The following is a 19,901-nucleotide window of genomic DNA, read 5'->3' on the forward strand; positions in this document are numbered from 1 at the left end:
GGGAGCGGTGCACTTGGACACGGTGCATTTGGACACAGCCAATCACAGCACCGTGTGATTAGAGACATTTGTAGGGTCCCTTGGAACAGCGACTTGTGATTGGACTGTGTCCAATTGCCCCGTGTCCAACTGATATACACTCAATGCATCGCCGTTGATATACATTGTCGATATTAAGATTATCTAATAGAAAATTACTATTTAGTACGCGTATCATGTGCACGATGTAAACCAAGCCAATATGCATCGATGAAGTACTATAAAAGACCGTTGGCCTTACGGGCTTTAGAGATCCCGAGAAATATGACCGTACATTTTTATATTTCACTTTTTTCATATCTTATATTGTTACTGTTAGGGTGCCGTCCCATTGAGCACGGATCGGAATGCCGGATCGGATTTCTTACTATAATGAGCGTTCCGTTCTCTAGTTCCGTTCCGTAAAAGTTTCCTCTACCAGTCCCATGTAGCAAAAACAGAACGGAATGGCGCGTCGGTCGCAAATAAATATGATTAATTCGTCAATATTTCGTTATTTTGACGCGACAGAATTAATTATATACATAATTTATGCAATTATTTTGCCGATAACATTGTCATGAATATTCTGAAATATTTAATTGAAGAGTAAAATATATTTTATAACTAGAAATCCGTTCCGTTTTTGCTACATGGGACTGTTAAAGGAAACTTTTACGGAACGGAACTAGAGAACGGAACGCTCATTATAATAAGAAATCCGATCCGGCGTTCCGATTCGTGCTCAATGGGACGGCATCCTTATCCTATTTACATCGTCTTGTCTCTTTCTACGTCTGTCAATACGATTTTTTTTTCTACGTCTGTCAATATGATTTCGACACAATGTTTCGTCCAGTACTATATGTCGATAGTGTACTCTTACGAAAAAAATACGAAAAAACCCTCAATTTTGAGTGTAAACAAAACGGGATAAACATCTAAATTTAAGTGTTAACACCCAAAATTGAGGGTTTTTTCGTATTTTTTCGTAAGAATAGTCACACGACAGACAGAAGCGTCTTTGTGTGAAAAACGGTCGGTATTGTCATCGTTCTTCAATTACCTCCGGACTCCTCCAGACACTTTGGCCGGGTCGAAAATTTATCCAGGACTGACAGTCTTTAGTAATATCTCGTCGGTGCAATATGTCATCATATACACATCATTCCTTTTTCAGCAATTGTTGTCGTCATGATGTTGTCAACTTGCTGCCGACTCATGGGCTGCGTTCCAAAACTTTACTCGACGGGTAGAGTACACCCACACGGAACAAAACTTCTATTGGATGTCCATTAGACATCCATCATGGAGATTCAGAATCTCTAACAGACATCCATGGAAAATCCATAAAGCCTCCAATCAACATCCAAATATCCAATATCTTGCACCTCCATTGGTCTTCCAGTGAACGTTCTATTAAATATTACACAATATCACAGTAATATTGCAATATCTCAGTAATATTACATAATTTCAGTGAAAAATGAAATATTATTTTGTCTAAATAACAAAAACAACTAACATTTTATATTTTGTGTAGTTTCATTTATTCGTGAGATTCGCGTGGATTCGACCCCGTATCAGACGGTCACCTATCTTTGGATGACTATGCAGTACAATGCTTAACCTCAACGATCGTATGGGAACTGGTGACGTCAATTTGCTGTAACAATATCTTGATGGAATGTATTTACAATATACTCTTATAGCGTTCAAAAATATTAGGTGGTAAACTTAGTTCCTGCGGTTTTTTTGTTTAAAAAACTCATTTATTTCGACATCAAAAGCAAAAAATACATTAATCGAAGTATTTTCCCTCGCTAGCTATACATTTTTCCCATCTTTCGGGCAACGCGTAGATTCCGCGACGATAGAACGATTGGTCTTTTGATGCAATCCATTCGTCGATCCATTTTCGCACATCCTCGTAATTTCTGAAGTGTGTATCCACCAAGCCGTGCTGCATCGACCGGAACAAGTAATAGTCCGAAGGAGCTAAGTCTGGTGAATACGCTGGGTGCGGGAGAACTTCCCACTCGAGCTGCATCAGTGTTTCTTTGACGGCTTTGGCAACGTGTGGTCGAGCGTTGTCGTGCAAAAGCATGACTTTACGTCGATTGCTGGCTACTGCTGGCCTTTTTTCCAACAATGCTTCATTCAGACGGTTTAATTGTGATTGATATCGATCCCCCGTGATACTTTCGTTCGGTCTGAGTAGCTCATAATAAACGACGCCGTGCATATCCCACCAAATGCAAAGCATTGCTTTGTGGCCATGAATATTTCTCTTTGGTGTGGATGTCGATGGTTGGCCAGGGTCTACCCATGATTTTCTTCGTTTAGGATTATCGAAGTATATCCATTTTTCATCGCCAGTCACTATGCGCCACAAAAAACTCTTCTTTTTCTGCCTGGCGAGCAGAGAAATAGAGATGTTTAAGCGATTCGCAATGGCATTTGCGGTTAATTCGTGTGGTACCCATTTTCCCTCCTTTTGAATTTTTCCCATTGCATGTAGACGTTTGGAAACAGCCATCGGAGTAACATTTAATGCTGCAGACAATTCTTGGAGCGTTTGAGTAGAGTTTTCGTCCAATAATGCCTGCAAATCGGTGTCTTCAAACTTTTTCGGTTGGCCTGAGCGTTCTTTATCATTGACATCAAAATCACCACTCTTAAATCGCTGAAACCATACTTGGCATGTTCTTTCCGATGGAGCATAATTGCCATAAGCTTCGAAAAGCAATTTATGAGCTGCAGCTGCAGTTTTTTTCAAGTCAAAGTAATGAAGCAGCACATGTCTAAAAAACAACTTATCACGTTCCATATTTAATCAAAAGAAAAAATAGCACTGCTTGCTTACATGAATCTCTTCGCACTGAATTTTATTGACAAATATCTAACCTCTAAAATGCAGTCAGTTTCAGATGTCAAAATAAATTACACCTACAACTAACGTAATCTAACTGTGAGCCGCAGGAACTAAGTTTACCACCTAATATAATATAATATAATATAACATATTTATCGATAAATGTTTCAAAGGACGTAACAACAATCACAATGCGATTAATACTGATATAATATTGTATAAGTAATCAAACTTTAACATACAACGTGCTCGCAAAACAGAGAGAATATTTCTTCTTTCTCCCTCGCAATATTTTGATGTCAAAATATCGGTGTTATGAAGAATCTATTTTATGCGAATGTTGCAATAAAAATAAAAGTGTTTTCATATTATTTAATATATATTTTAATTACAATCATTTTTTGTATTGTTAGGAATAGCCCAAGTAAAACATAATAGTCAAAATGATATTAGTTTAATATTTTTTGGCTGATAATTGATATAAATTTTTTCAATGTTTGGTCAAAATGATGTCAAATTGATATCATTTTGATTCTTATGTTCTATTTGGAAAGCTATAATGCAATAGAGGTCGTACTGAAATTCAATAAAAAATTAAACGTGAAAATCTATTGCACATCCATAGTACAGTATACAGTATACATATGTACAGTGGACGCCCACGATGGGCTGCGTTCAGATTCCTTACCCGGGTGCACTCTAATACAAAAAGTGCTATAGTATATGTGACATATACTATAGTGTTTCTAGTAACAGAGTGCATCTAGGTAGGGAATCTGAACGCACCCATGGATGTTATATGGATCTCTATCCGTCGAGTAGAGTTTTGAAACGCAGTCATGAAGAATACACGTGAACACAATCCAACAAACATAATAATGCACCTTGTCCCTACTTTTTCGAAAACAGTTGCTTCAACGGTTCTCAGCAACTTCATAGACAGGTGGCTATCTGGGATTTTTAAAACGATAAAAATAATGTTCTCTTTTTTTTAATTAAAAAGATTTTTTTTAATATTTTTTGACGTTTGGAAAAATATTTTGGTTTTTAATATTTAATATATGTTTATCTTAACAATTAGAAAATATGTTTTAAATGTTAAATTTTAACATTTACGAAAAACGTTTTTTAAATGTAAAAGTAAATGTTTATTAAATATTAAAAAACAAAAATCTTCCAAACGTTAAAAAACGTTATTTTAATAAGAAAAAAAGAGTACTTATCCCATTATTTTTAAAAATATCTTCAAATTTTTTAAAAATGTTTTTTTAAATATTGTTTTTTTCATTAGGTAATAAAAATAACTAGTAAATAAGTAAAAAATATTATATTATATTTACAATATTTTTTAAATATTGCTGTAATATTGCTAAAGTAATATTTCAAATTAAAGTCATTACAATGTCTCTGCAACATTGCACTCCAATATACAATATTGCAATGTTATAGCAACATTGCTGCAAGCTTCTGTGCTGTATGGGATAGTAACATTGAAAATGATTGAATGAAAATCAAGAAATATGTATTATTTCGATATGTTTTTAAAAAACATTTTTTTAGTTACTCATTAATACGTTATTTCATCAATTATGTAAAACAAGTATGTTATTATCTTCCCAGATAGCACAGAAAATTCAAAAAGAATTTAGTCATATATCACCAATTCTGAATTCATTTTTCGATGAAAAAAGAATTCTTTTCACTGAACTGAACTTTGAAGAATTCTTTTTGCATCTAAAAATAAACTCAGAATTGTAACGTACGACTGAATTATTTTTTAATTCTTCTTGAATTCTCTGTGCTACCTTAACATTTACGCATAGCATGTACGACTCATATGAACTAAATTTGATTAACAAAAAATTTTTTATCAATGATTTTCATATAGGTTGATTATTATCCGACATTACGTTTGCCCAATATATAGAGGTGACTGTTCCTCGTGCGAATAAAACGCTTGGATTTATTTAGATTTATTTATTTTAGTTATTTACTATTCGGAGTTAACATCAAAACTTGTCAGTTAGTCGAAACATTTGGGGGTCTAATCTGTAAGATTAAATGTTAAGACTTAAAATTGGAAGTAAGTATTAAAGCTTGAGGGTTGATACCGAATCGTTTGAGGTTTACCCTGAAAGTTTCAGATTCAATACTACCCATTGAAAGTCAACACCGAAATTTGAGGGTTGACACCGTATTATTTGGGGTCTACCCTGAAAGTTTTACGATTCAACACTACTCATTGAGAATCAACACCAAAATTTGGAAGTTGACATCAAATCATTTGGGGTCTATCCTGAAAATTTGAGGGTCTACCCCCAAATTTTGAGGATTAACATCCAACTTTTGTAGTCAACCTTCAAATTTGGTGTCAACCCACAAATTTGAGGGTTAACCTTCAAAATGTTTTTCGTAAGGATAAACAAATATATGAAACATTTGAAACGTATATGAAACATTTGAAATGTATATGAAACTTCTTATTTCAGGGATAGTACGTATCTCGAACATTCTCGTAATTTTTTTCGTAAGGATAAACAAATATATGAAACATTTGAAACGTATATGAAACATTTGAAATGTACATGAAACTTCTTATTTCAGGGATAGTACGTATCTCGAACATTCAGAGAATATATATAATCTACTTTTATGATATTCTCCGAACATTCTCAGAATCTATCTATGCTATTAGGGGACACTTTAAGGTAGTTGAAATATTTTTCTGAATCTGTCAATCGCATCTCTATAAATAAATTGTCGCTGGCACCTTGCAGAAATCTCTCAGTAAAAATAAACCATTTTCACATTTTACGGTTGTTTTCGCCTTTTTACAATTTCTTGTAACGTAAATACAAATAGAACATTGAGATAACTTTTTTCATTATTTTTGCATATCACACCGGTCTATCCCTTGCTCATATGAAATATTTTATAATAACTATCAATATGATGTTTAGATCCATGATATTATACTATCACTTTTAAGGCTCCTGGGGAGTCGCATCATCCATCTCTTTTTAATGACGTCAGAAGCGAGAAAACGCATGCTAAAAATTCCTGCAAAATACGTCGAGATAAACAGATATATCCACAAAACGACATTTGCGATCGATTAAGTACACCTCTAAAATACTCCGTACACTTTCCTTTTGTTCTAACAATCAACAGATAATTATAAAATAAATGTGACGTGCAATCGTCTTTTCTAACCTAATTTCCTCATTATCTTGTCATATTAATTTTCCGATTATCTATTGATTTTTAGAACAAAAGGAAAGTGTACGGAGTATTTTAGAGGTGTACTTAATCGATCGCAAATGTCGTTTTGTGGATATATCTGTTTATCTCGACGTATTTTGCAGGAATTTTTAGCATGCGTTTTCTCGCTTCTAACGTCATTAAAAAGAGATGGATGATGCGACTCCCCAGGAGCCTTAAAATAGTAAAATAATCGAAATACGTATAAATTTTCTTAATAATAATTCATTTGTTGTGCAGTTTTTAATCATGTCGCTACCGTTAACGTGGAGTTTCAGCTAATTGACAAGAGTCTTAAACACACGTTTTTATATAACTATAATAAAGTTACATAATTTTATGCAAACGAAAAAAAATGAAAACTGTATAGTGGAGATACTAATATAAGTAGGTAACTCTGCCAAAAAAAATCTATGTGAAATCTATGATGAAATAGATATAGATAAGTAAATTGAAATAGCATATATAGTATCTCAATAACATATCCTTAAATAATTTTAGATATATTGCGGCTGTTCCAAAACTTACAGATATTCTATAAATATACTTCTAGGACTTTGAAATAAAATATCCTGATATTTTAAACATAGTTTAGATATAGATATTTTAAATATAGTCTAGTATATTCATTTGCTATTCCTTAAAAGGTCTTGAAGAAATATGAGGAACAGGATATTCTCAGAATATCCTGTATGTCTAAACAGGATGTTTTTAGGACATTCAAAAGACATTCAGATGCTATTTGAATTAAAATTAATGTCTTATATATTATTATCTCTTAGTAATAATTAATGTCTTATATGTTATTATCTCTTAGTAATAATTAATGTCTTATATATTATTATCTCTTAATAAGAATTAATAGTTCTTACTTGATTATTCTGATTTCCAAGAACTGCATGAAGTTATTGATAATTCACAAATATATTCATATATTTGAATTCTATCACTCTGACAATTCTTAAAAAGAACACATTTCGTTTCTTATAGAAAGATTTCCAAGCATTTATTCTAACATCATATTGACTTCGTAAGGTGTTATTTACACAAAATTTTATATAGTTGTGTTATTAATTTTATGAATATTATTGATCTACACCGATTATTAATTGTATACTGTATATGAACATTTGCGTTTCTTCCATTCTATAATTTTTTCTTACTCTTTACTTTGCTTTTTACGTCTACATTCCAGTAGTAAAAAAGTTGTACAACTATTATGCCGTTTGCTAGTGTAGAGCACACATACATCGTTATCATAGTCGCGTCATTTGTTTCTTGAATGGAAGTGAAAATTCTTGCTAGGGAACCAAAGAAGAGCATAAAAATCGTTGCTGCAGATAATTGACCTGTATTTCCATTGGAATAATTTGTCCAAGCTTGCATGAGCTATAAGTTAAATAAAAAAATTATTCGTTAATATATTCACAAAATAATTGATACAAGAAAAATATAAATTAAAATAAAAGAAAATGATAAGAAATTTAAAGAATTTGATAATTCTGTTAATTAAATTGTATACCTTGCTAATAAGAACAATAGGTATATTTATTGCTTGACACGCCAAAAGAATATAGATAGGTGTTGCCCCGCTATTAGCTGCAAAAACCACTGCTACATAAGCGAAAAGAGAGGCTATTGCTTTTGCTGTTTCTCCATTATAATGCATTACTAGGACTGCAATGGCTAAAGTTTGAAGTCCTAAAAATACCCCATCTCCCCAAGCACTGAAATTATAGTTGATATAAAACAATATTTCATAAAACTTTATAAACAAAAATTTTGCATATAAATGTTTTACTTAACAAAATTTTAAATACGTTATTATTTTATAATAAAAAGTTATTTTTGCTTACCTAAATGGAAATCCATTGATAAAACTATAAGATACCATTGTAGTAATAGCAAATAAATCTAACAACACACTAAAGATATTGATTCCTTCGCCACTTTTGTTTCGTAAAATTTTCACAATTTGTGGAATTTTTACTAAAAGGAAGATAAAAAAATATTTACATAAATTAGAATAACTTATTAAATATATTATTGTATAAATTTATAATTATATGTAACTTTAAAGGAAACACAACTTTAAAAAACAACATTAAAAAGTAAATATTTATATAATTATGTAACATTATAAATATAAATATGTGTCTCAGTACACTATATATATTTTTTTTATTTTGTTTTTTTTAACAACATAATGAAATAGATCTTTGTATATTTTACTAAAAGAACAAATATTCTAACCAAGGAGAGAACCTCCGATGATGCCCATGCCTAACACTTTGCTCAAAGTTGCCTTGAAACATCCAACTGTAACATTTTCAAGATGATATTGAAAATCATATCTTACTTGTGTGTGAATATGTTTACTTGTGCAAGTATATTTATTTAATAGAATATTGTATATTTATTTAATAGAAAATTCGTTTTATAATCTTGCCGTTCTTGTAACACGTTACTAAAAAATTTTGATAATTATGCAGAATAGGATCGACTTTACCAATTCCCATGACATTGAAATATGCTGATGAGTCGAAATTTCTGAAAATTATTGACACGAAATTAGAAGTAGTGCATTGTTGAATAAAAAGTTATTTAAAAATCTTCGAAAATTACGAAGGGCTATAACTTTAACATTTTTTCTTTTTGTTTGGTATTTTACCACTGTCTTTAACCTTCTCCGAGGATGTTTACGGCTATCCCACTATCCCCCTTTTTGCTTTTTCTATAAACATTTCAATCATTCATATAAGTTCTTCTCATATTTATATATACATCTTCGTTAAATAATTATATGTAATAAATAATATTTCTCACTCTTTTCTTTGTATTAACTTGTCTATATCACATATGATTCTTTTCCCTGATCCCTCTATCTTTCTCAACATGAATTTTCTCTCCTCTTCATATTTTCTGACTATCTGTATAGTATGTGATTTATATTTTCTTGCTCTTCTTTACAATTACATTTTTCTATCACAATTACTATATCCTTTCTTCCCAAGGATTTATTTATAATGATTCGCTCTAATTCTATTTGTTATTGTGCTAAATCCTCTTGAATCATTTCTATTTTTATACCATGTCATATATCTTAATTTTCTTCAAAAAATTTTCTAAAATATTTTTTATTCTCTCACAGACTTTCCAATCTGTTTTGTTCCTTCATCTTTACCCTGCCCTCTTTTTAATATTCCTTTTTTAGGCCTAAATATAGTACTAAATATAGTCAATTCTTTTATATATTCTTCCTCTGTTCTTGCTTTAGCCAAATCATCAGCAATTTAATTTTCTTTTATACCAGCATGTTTTGGTATTCATATTATTACTAACTTCCTCATATCATTTTTAATTATTTTGAAATATCTTTTTCTTACTTCCAGCGCATATATATTCTTATATACATTTAAATCATTATTCTGAATACCTTCAACAGCACTCTTAAAATCCGTAAATATAATTATGTCTATTTTTCCTTTTTCTTCTTCACTTTAGCAATTCCTATCACTTCCGCTATATAAACTGTACATCTTCTATTAAGACTAATACAGTTTCCCTCAATTTTCCCCACCTTCACCAATCCTATTTCTGTCGATCTCCCTATATTTCTCTTTGACACGCACGCACGCACGCACGCACGCACGCACGCACGCACGCACGCACAGGATGCCCCTCTACGATAGATGAGCTGCAGTGACGCCGTCTGCCGTTGTATACTTATACATTAAATCAAACTGAAAAAAAGTCCTTTATCATTTTGTAAATTACCATATAGATTTTTAGATATTAATTAAAGAAAATTTATGCATTACGGTATACAATCATATATGTAACAATATTCTTTAATATTTAAAAATTATATGGTCATTTGCAAAATGGTAGAGGACTTTTTTGTTCAGTTTGATTTAATATATAAGTATACAACGGCAAACGACCCCACTGCAGCCCATCTACTATATCGCGCGTGATCATTCACCAATCTTTTTTAATTAATATCTCGACTATTATTGCGAATATCACAAAACGGCACAGAACTTTCTTGCTCACCTCAATCCGTTCTACGTTCTCACCAAGGGTCATCATGAAGGTTCGGGATACTCTGTACAATTTTTAAATCTTTCTCTTTTAACTCATATTTTCTTATAATCACTATTAATTCTCTGTCCGTAATTTCATTCTCTCTTCTCCCAGGCAACACTTCTACTTTATTTGTTATATTCCAATAATCTTTCTCATATAATTCATATCCTAAATTCCTCTTTATCATTTCCTTATCCTTTTTTATTCTTCTCCATGCCTCTATAATTACCATTTTTCTTTCTCTTGGTTTTCTTATTCTCGCCTTCATTTCATTGCTTTCCAAACTTCTAATTTTATTTTTCGAACTCTTCTTTCCCCATAACTTTTCTTACATAATTTTTAGCTAAAAGCACAGTTCTTTCCCTTAAATTCATAATTTTTGCTTCTTCCAATATCACATTTTTTGGTGTTGATACTTTGTATCCTAATGCTGTTCTTAACCCTTGAAACTGAATGTTTTCCAATTTATCCCTTTACCCTCTAATTTTGAGAAATACACTATGTTTCCATAACCAAATATAAATCTAATTAACATTTTATACATTATAATTGCTGTATTAATTTCCATACCCTTTTCCATTTCAGTAAGTTTCAATTCAGTATTTCAGTAAGTTATTTGTCTTAATCATTTTATCTTTAACTTCTTGTCTCTGCTCTTCAAAACAAAGTTAATATCCATAATAATGGTTAATATCCATAAATCCCTATCCATAATATCTAAAAATTTTGCTTCTTTATTTTCTTTTATCTTTTCCAGCCCAATTTCTAATTCCATCTTTTCCTTCTTTTCTTTCTTTGTTTCATCCACATTACTATATTTAACAAACTGTGTTTTTTGTTCTAAATTTAAGCTCAATTTAAGTCTTTCATTCACCATCTTTATTGCTCTTTTTAATTTTTCTTTTTTATTCTTTTCCCCTTTCTTGTATTATACAAGGTGTTTCAGAGAACTCATCCATCTCTTTTATTTTAAAAAAGGATGCTAGAAAGTTAGGAACGCATGTTTACCATAAAAGTCTATCTGAAATTTCTGATGGTAATATTTTCACTTTTGGGAAACTCAAAATATATTAAAAATCAAAGGCAACTTAACAATTTTAAATGGCAACATAAAGTAGTATGGATATCGTTCAATAGAACTTTAAAAAAACTTTTGCTTGAAAAAAAGAATTAATATCCCTCGGAAATAAAAAGATAATTACAATAATGTTCAAAATGTTTGTCACCATGATGAAGACATTTTTCCATCCTTTGTCTCTCGCTATCGACGGCTCTCAGAACTTCTGCAGAATTTAGAGAATAGCAAGCTTCCCGAATCCGCCAAAAAAGTATTAACACTTCAAATGCTATTTTATTTAAAAAAGACATAATTTTCAGTAAAAAAATATTAGTCGATAGACTACGTGATAGACTCGTGTGCTATAAGATTTTATGGTAAACATGCGTTCCCAACTTCCTAGTATCACCCCTTTTCAAAATAAAAGAGACGGACGAGTGGTCTAAAATACCTTGTATATTACTATGTCATCCACAAATTGTAACACATGCATTCTATTTTCCTTAGTTTTCAACAGATCTTTGGTATATACAATAATGAACTAAGTACTCCTCCTTTTGTAGAAACTATTGAAAAACTACTCTTTTTTCTTCCTCTTCATCTCTTATTATAAATTTAATTTTTCTCTATTCTATGTAATCTTGTAAATACTTTACAATCCTTAGAGGACACTTTTTTTTTGACTAATTTTTCTATTAAAATATCTCTTCCCTCTTTTACATTGTCATATATTAACGAAACATCCAAGAATGCCGTGAAAACTATTTTGTTCTCGTAAAAGCTATTTTTTATATCTGTTATTATCTCTACTAAATTATTCATAACCCCTCTTCCCTTTCTAAATATATTTTGGTATTCAACTAGTATTCCTCTTTTTTCAACTCACCAATTCAATCTTCAATTCAAATTATAATCTTCTTCATTATCTTCTCCCAACAAGAAGATAATGAAATCAATCTTATTTTTTCCTTTGCCTCTTTTATTTATAAAAAGTTATTCCACTCTTTGGCTCTCATTTTTTCTTTTCCAGAACACATTAAATACTCCAAGTATTTGCTTCTTGTATTTTTCTAATAATTCCTTGATCATTTTATAATTAATTCCATCCAAACCTGATGCTGATTTTATTTTTACTTATTACTCTTTTCAATTTCTCTTTTATTATATCTTTATTCAATTCTTTTTTCTATTCAGTTCTACTCTCTTCTTCAGATTTACACTCTCCACCTGTACCTAAAATCTCTTCTTATTTTTTCTACTTCCCCTCTAATTGCTTTTCTGTCCTTATTTTTCCATATATTCCAATCCATTACACTATCTCCTCTTCTTAACATGTTCATCTTTTGCCAAACATATTTTAACCTCCTATTCTTATTAACCTGGGAGTGGAGTCATACCGGTTATTTCCCTGTACTTTTTCATTTTCCATTTATAGCATCTAATCTATTGATATTATCGTATTTTCGCTTTTACATAAATTTTCTTTGATGTTTTCTCGTATAGCATGGAGAAGTAGACGGCGTAGACGCGCTTATTTCTATGTGAAATTTGATACGTTTGTAGCAGTCGGTCTAAAAGACCATAGCGCGCCTATTAATGTTAATCTTTTATCTCTGCCGCGTCAGCGTCGCTCGATGTGCCGCTAAACGTCTATTGTCTTTTCGACATCGTAGTTGGGCGGACAGTTCTCTCTAGTGTCTCGAATATTACAATTATAAACGTGCAAACATGAGTAAGCGATCTAGAAAGAATTATTTAGAAGGATATAAAACAGAAAAAACAATTAGTGATTCGGAGGATTCTGAATATATATATGAGACATTAATAACTGCATTGTACCAATGCAGTTAAAATAAAAATATTATGATTTTATTTTTAATACATTCACATATGTATAATAAGTTTAATATGTTTCTTAAACATACTAGATTTAGAAATGGTAAAGAGAAAAAAGAGGAGAAAAAGAAGAAATAGTGACATAATAAAATTATTTACTTCAATTATTATATTTCTTTTAATAATTGAATTGATAATTTATTAATTATTACTCAATTATTATACATATATGTGCTTAAATATATTTCGGTCGAAATGACCGGTACGCGCCCGCTAACGCTGGTCCCGTTAACGACTCCACTCCCGGATTAATGTCTTTAACGAATTCCATAAGCCATTATTTTTTCTTCCTCTTTAAAAATTTCCTTGCTTAAATTCTCGCCTCTTGATATTTTTCAGATTTTTTTCCTACTCCTTATCTTCGAAAATTCTGTTAAGGCTTCTTTTTACTACTTCATCACATTCCTTACTCATTCTACTGGACAAGATTTCTTTTCCTTTCTTAATATCCCTTTATTTTCTTCCTTTTCTTTTATCTTTAAACCTGAAACTTTTCTAACCTCTTCCTGCATTAACTCGCAAGTTTTTATATATTTTTCATCCTCACTATCAACTATAAAATTTTCTTCATCCAATTCACTTTCCTTTTCTTTTAATCCTTCTACATATTTTTTTCAATCTGTCCTCCAACTACTTTGTCTATTACTCACTTTCCTATACCCTTTCTTCATGTAGTTTAATTTAAAAATAACTGGATAATGATCATTGTCTTGTGTATCTTCCATTTATTTATATTCTATAATATCTCCTATATCCTCACTTGCAAATAGTAAATCTGAATAAGATATGTCCTTCTCCTATTACCTTCTATCCACATTTCTGTATCCTCATTCACTACATACATTCCTTTTATTTAGTTACTGTTAAGTCCTTTTATTTAGTTAGGTTTCTGTATCCTCATTCATTACATACATTTCTTTTATTTATTAATTTATTCAAAATTTCATTCATATCAGTGTCCCCACAATTTCATAATCTATTATGTGCATTAAAGTCTCCTCCTATAAGCCATTGATTGCTTTTTTACTAATTTTTCCTATACTTTTTTTTATACCCTTCTATATAATCTCATAATTTCTATATTCTTTTTTCCTATAATATTTTTATTCTCTTACACTCAATATTCTTTGCACTCAATATCCTTTCCTATTATTTAATTGCTCTTCTTTAATTATTTCCCATTTAATGCCTCTCTTTATTACTATTAAAACTCCTTCCCTTCCTCTTCACGAATTTCTATTCTTTCTTATTATCCAGTAGCTTGAGATTCTTTTATTTTCTTTTTCCAACAACTTTCTTTCCATCATTATTTCTACATCGATCTCTTTCTCAAACAGATGTTTACTCAACTCACTTTATTTATTTATTTTTTTATATATTACTACAGAATTTATTTTTTATATCCTCACAGTTACACACACACACACACACATACAGTTATTTTTAAATTAAACTACATGAAGAAAATATATAGGAAAATGAGTAATAGGCAAAGTAGTTTGAGGACAGATTGAAAAAAATATGTAGAAGGATTAAGAGAAAAGGAAAGTGAATTGGATGGAGAAAATTTTATAGTTGGTAGTGAGAATGAAAAATATATAAAAACTTGCGAGTTAATGCAGGAAGAGATTAGAAAAATTTCAGGTTTAAAGATAAAAGAGAAGGAGGAAAATAAAGGGATGTTAAGAAAGGAAAAGAAAATGATAAAAGAAATCTTGTCTAGTAGAATGAATAAGAAATGTGATAAAGTAATAAAAAAGGCTTTAAAAGAATTTTAGAAGATAAAGAGTAGGCAAAAATATGAAAAATATCAAGAAGCGAGAATTTAAGCAAGAAAATTTTTGAAGAGGAAGAAAAATAATGTAAATAATGTTGTTATGTGTTATGGAATTCGTTAGAACATTAATAAGAATATGGAGTTAAAATACACACACACATAATAATATCATCATAATAATATTAAAAGCAATTTATGTTTATATTCTATTCCTTCTAACATCCAATTTTCTATTCTGTTCATTCCCTTTCTCTTCCTTTTCTTTTTCCCTTACAATATCCTCCTCATACCAATCTCTCTCCCCCTCCCCTTCTCTCTCTCTTAGTCTTTTTTCTATCTCTTCCCTTCTCCTCTCCAACTTCTTTTGGACATTTCTCTTTTATTTCTTACTCTATCTCTTATCTTATCCTCCTCAATTATCCCCTTTTCCTTTCTCCATCTACTGTTATCTCTTTCTATTATTTCTTTTCTTAACTGTATATATTAATATCCTTTCTTCTGCAACTATTTTGTTTGTATCTACATATCTTTGATAGACTATACATCTCCTATCACTGGACTTATGTTCACTTTGTATGTTACAATTAACACATTTTTCCTTTTTATCACACTCCGTGAAATTCATTTCTGCATATAATACATATCCTTTTTGTCCCCATGAATGAGGATACAGAAACCTAACTAAATAAAAGGACTTAACAGTAACTAAATAAAAGGAATGTATGTAGTGAATGAGGATACAGAAATGTGGATAGAAGGTAATAGGAGAAGGACATATCTAATTCAGATTTACTTTCCTTGTAATGACTGTAGCTATAACATTAAAAGCCTTGCATGACAGGTTTCACAAAAACAGCCTAATAGATAATCATTCTAATCCTTCATAAATACTCAAGTTTTCAGGTAACACATTACTTTCAGGGTTAATGTTTTGTTATATCCCAATCATATTTCTTCTTTCTTTCATTATAAGCTCTTTTTCTTAGTCTCTCCACTACTGTAATCAAATTCTCTTCATCTATTGTTTTAGTCAATTCAGATATCGAGCTGTTCCAATTTGTGACAAAACATCTTTACCTCTAATATTCCTATTCATTAATTATAAATCTAATACTATAAAACTATTTTCCAAAATTTCCACTGTTTTTAAATTATCTCTCACACATTACCTAGCTGATTATTTTAATTGTATTAATTTTCTTAATACCTATCACCTTTTATTTCAATCTTCCAGTGACTATAAACTTTTTTTTCCATTATTATCATTAAATACTTTTCCATCTTCTAAAACTCTTTTCTTCTCTTCATTTGTTAATTAAAATAATTTCTATTTCATAATTTCTAAAAGTATTTCTAACTCTTACTAATCTCTCAAAAACTCTGTTTTGTTTCCTCCCAAAAAAAACCTTTCTTTTTCATTAATCATTTCCACAGAATCCTTTGTAATATCTTTTCTTATTAGTTCTTTTCCAATTAATATCTTCTTCTTCATTAGATCTCTTATATTTACATCTCCTTCCTCTATTATTGTCTCTTCTTAGAATTATTATCATCTCTTCTTTCTGGTACTCCCTCTCTCTTCCTTGTTTATTGACCATTCCTTGTTGTTCCTTTCTTTTAAATTTTTCAAATTTCGTTCTGTTAATTCAAAATTTTTTAATCTCTTTTCCTATCTTCTTCCTTTTTGTCATATTAATCGCTTATTCATCATCTCCTTTTCCTTGTAAAAAGTCTCTCCAATATAAATCCTTCAAACTCTTCTTCTGAAATATTACTCTTTTTCTTGTTAACTGTTTCATGTTATTCTTTGTTCTTGTGACCTCTCCGTCCTATTTCCTTCTTCAGAGTCAGACAAGCCTGACTCTGACCTAATTTCATTATTTATTTCTTACTCTTTCTATGTCTGAATTTTCTATCATATCAGCAAAGCCTTATTCTTCTAACCTCCTCAGAAGTTAATCAAACTCCGTTAATCAAAATCCAAGTACTTTGTATTTCCTAAACTCTCTATCTCTGATTGACTAGTCTCACTCACTGCTCAATGAGACACATTTGCAAAATATTCAGTCCCAAACAAGACTCTTCTAAAATTTTAACAATATATAAATCAAGATTATCCTAGAAAATAAAAAGGTTATCACAGAAGATAAAAATAAAACAATTCTAAACAATTATAACATGTTTTTTGTTACTATTGTGTTCAGATAATTGGTACATCATTACCATAATATTGAAAAAAATATGAATCTATTTACCATATTATAAATAACAGTGGAAATCTGTATATAACATATACACACACACAGATATTGACATAATAATAAAGATTTATAATGAAATAAATCAAGAAAAAAAAAAAAGCTGATAAAAGTCAACACAAAATTTAAAAATGTTTGGGATATCTTTTTTACTTCATATTTTCATGTAAATGCACATATTTAAAAAGTTTTTCCATGGAACTGAAACCTTTCTCCTTACTAAAGTGGTTGGTCTATCTTATATTAAAATTAAAATATTGAAGATTAATACAGACTCTTCTCTCTCTATGCAAAATATATATCTGCAAAATAAAAACAAATACAAAGAATAATGCAATAGTTATAAATTAACAATATCTATTAACAATAATCTTGTATAGTGATATTTGCTAATTTTCATTGTTTTAATTTTAGTATAAGTATCACACTCACATATATTTTAGTAAGGCAAAAAGTTTGTTACTCAAAGCATGTGTATTGAATGTGTTATAATAGAATATTGTGTGATTTAATTCAAACAAATATATATTAAAAATATTAAAAATTAAAAACAATCTCTAATGTTGGATCAAATATTATATCCTTTAGCACTATTAACTAACATTTTAACTTCAAATTTCAACCTTTCCAAATTTTTCAAACTTTTTTATAAATAACTAATTATTTAATAATGAGCAACATTTAGTATCTCTTGAATTACTTAGAATCATGATCTTAACAATATATTTCAATGTCATTGATATTGACAAAGTTGGCCTTATTATACATAAAGTAAATATCCCAATAACTAATAAGGAAGCATGATCATTTTTGCATTTTTATTAATAATTAGTAAAATTTCAAAGCAAACTAATATTTATATAGAATTTTATCAGTAACTAAGAAATAATAAGAAATAATATAATCAGTATAAATAAAATATCAACTATAATCTTAATGAGATATATTAGATAATATCAGTTGTACCACTAATTCAACTGAAAAATTAATCATGTCCTAATTATTGAAAAAAATAATACAGACTTAATAATTAAATAATTTTTAAAATATAAAATAATTGAATAATTATGAAATAATACTACAAATTGACATAAATATTTTAAACCAAATTTCAAAAACTTTTTTAAAAATATTAAATACAAATATATCTTTAATGTTTCAATCATTATGACAAGGTTCAATTATTGGGACATTTACCTTAGTTATTTGTAACAATTTTTTATTGATAATAGCTATGATCATCTCATAAAAGTAAATATTCTTTATTTATAAAATTTTCAAGCTTATTGTTTTAAAGATACTATTAACAATCACAAATCAAGTGTCTACACAGCTATCAAATGAAGTAATGCTTTTATTGTGCTACATAGATTTTTTGATACAGGAATTAAATGATAACTTTATACTAACTTAAATTCCATAATGTATGTTAATGATATACTAGTTTAGTATACATAAAGATGTATTAATAAAATATATCATTTGCGCCAAAACATATGTATGTGTATTATCGAAAATAAAATGAAATTATTAACTGTTATTCATATTAAAGAATGAGTAAGCAAACCCGGTATTGTACCTCTATATTATACGATGTAAACATACCATGAAGAAAATTTAACTCGTCGAAATATTTTTCCGTACATTCTTTTGTAAATAATAATAACGCTGCATTTCTCATCAACTCAGCCATTTTGTTACAATTTACACTGCCTTTTTACAATACTATCTTTCGACGTCACCGCATGTGGTTAGCCGTGACAAGAAATCGAAGTCACACGTTCTCACGTTCTCTCTCTCTTTCTATTTCTCTCTTCGGTTTTAGTCACTTGGTCTGTTCTTTTCAAGCTCGTCTACAATAGCAGGAATTAGGGCTATCGCACACAAATTGACATAACTGCATATGCATAGCATAAGATCGTACGGACCAATGAGCATCGAGTATTAAGTCGTCATATTGGTGTTCGATGCTTAATATTTGATGCTCATTGGTCCGTACGATCTTATGCTATGCATATGCAGTTATGTCAATTTGTATGCGATAGCCCTTAGGGCCTCCACATACGACTTGACATAACAGTAAAGCTCTATGTATAATCCAGGCAATAGGCAACAGGCAATAGGAATAGACATTAGCCAATAGGAACAGGGAATAGAAATAATTGACCAATCTGATTTCCTATTCCCTGTTCCTATTGCCTGTTGCCTGGCATTGTGCATAGAGCGTAATGGCTCCTGCACACGATACGCGGTAATGCTTGCCGCGCGGCGGAAATCCGCGCGACAGCTAATCAATATGTTGTTTTTCCATAAGAGCTAGAAGGTTATTACGGAAAGCAGCATATTGATTGGCTGTCGCGCGAACTTCCGCCGCGCGACAAGCATTACCGCGTCCTGTGTGCAGGAGCCATAAGGCCGGCGTTCCATGGGGCGGAAATTCTCCGCGGAACGGAACACGTGGAACTAGTACGACCAATCACAACCGTTCCGCTCTTTTTTGTGCCGTTTCGTTATAATCTTACCACTGCAATTTTACGGAAAGGATAAATAGCTCCTGAACACAGGACGCGGTAATGCTTGCCGCGCGGCGGAAGTCCGCGCGACAGCCAATCAATATGTTGTTTTTCCATAAGAGCTAGAAAGTTATTACGGAAAGCAGCATATTGGTTA

The 19,901-nt window shown here is 30.4% G+C and overlaps 1 protein-coding gene across 6 annotated transcripts; it reads right to left on the reverse strand.

Annotated features, from left to right (window-relative positions):
- Positions 1-6,890: 6,890 nt before the first annotated feature.
- LOC116852821 (mannose-P-dolichol utilization defect 1 protein homolog) lies at positions 6,891-19,042 on the reverse strand. 6 transcript variants are annotated; one of them, XM_032833519.1, is made up of 6 exons: positions 8,981-9,584; positions 8,664-8,888; positions 8,408-8,473; positions 8,011-8,143; positions 7,677-7,881; positions 6,891-7,543 (listed from the first exon to the last, which is right to left on the reverse strand). In XM_032833519.1, the coding sequence occupies exons 2-6, from the start codon at positions 8,671-8,673 to the stop codon at positions 7,301-7,303; spliced, it is 657 nt and encodes a 218-aa protein (XP_032689410.1). In that variant the 5' UTR covers positions 8,674-8,888; positions 8,981-9,584; the 3' UTR covers positions 6,891-7,300. The 6 variants fall into 6 exon arrangements, with proteins under 6 accessions (XP_032689410.1, XP_032689407.1, XP_032689412.1 ...); XM_032833516.1 differs by lacking the exons at positions 8,664-8,888; positions 8,981-9,584 and adding an exon at positions 18,837-19,042; XM_032833521.1 differs by lacking the exons at positions 8,664-8,888; positions 8,981-9,584 and adding an exon at positions 18,811-18,956.
- Between the last annotated feature and the right edge of the window lie 859 nt (positions 19,043-19,901).

Source organism: Odontomachus brunneus, unplaced genomic scaffold, assembly GCF_010583005.1.
Source record: "Odontomachus brunneus isolate Ranch 3 - 2012 unplaced genomic scaffold, Obru_v1 Obru_scaffold_257, whole genome shotgun sequence".
In the NCBI taxonomy this organism is placed as follows: Eukaryota; Metazoa; Arthropoda; class Insecta; order Hymenoptera; family Formicidae; genus Odontomachus; species Odontomachus brunneus.

Excerpts from the sequence above, each read along its gene's own strand:
- LOC116852821 (XM_032833516.1), bottom strand. The coding sequence starts at position 18,924 with ATGGCTGAGTTGATGAGAAATGCAGCGTTATTATTATTTACAAAAGAA. Across the intron at positions 7,882-8,010 it reads ATCAATGGATTTCCATTTAG|TGCTTGGGGAGATGGGGTAT; the intron begins GTAAGCAAAAAT and ends CTATAATTTCAG. Across the intron at positions 7,544-7,676 it reads CTATTGTTCTTATTAGCAAG|CTCATGCAAGCTTGGACAAA; the intron begins GTATACAATTTA and ends TTTAACTTATAG.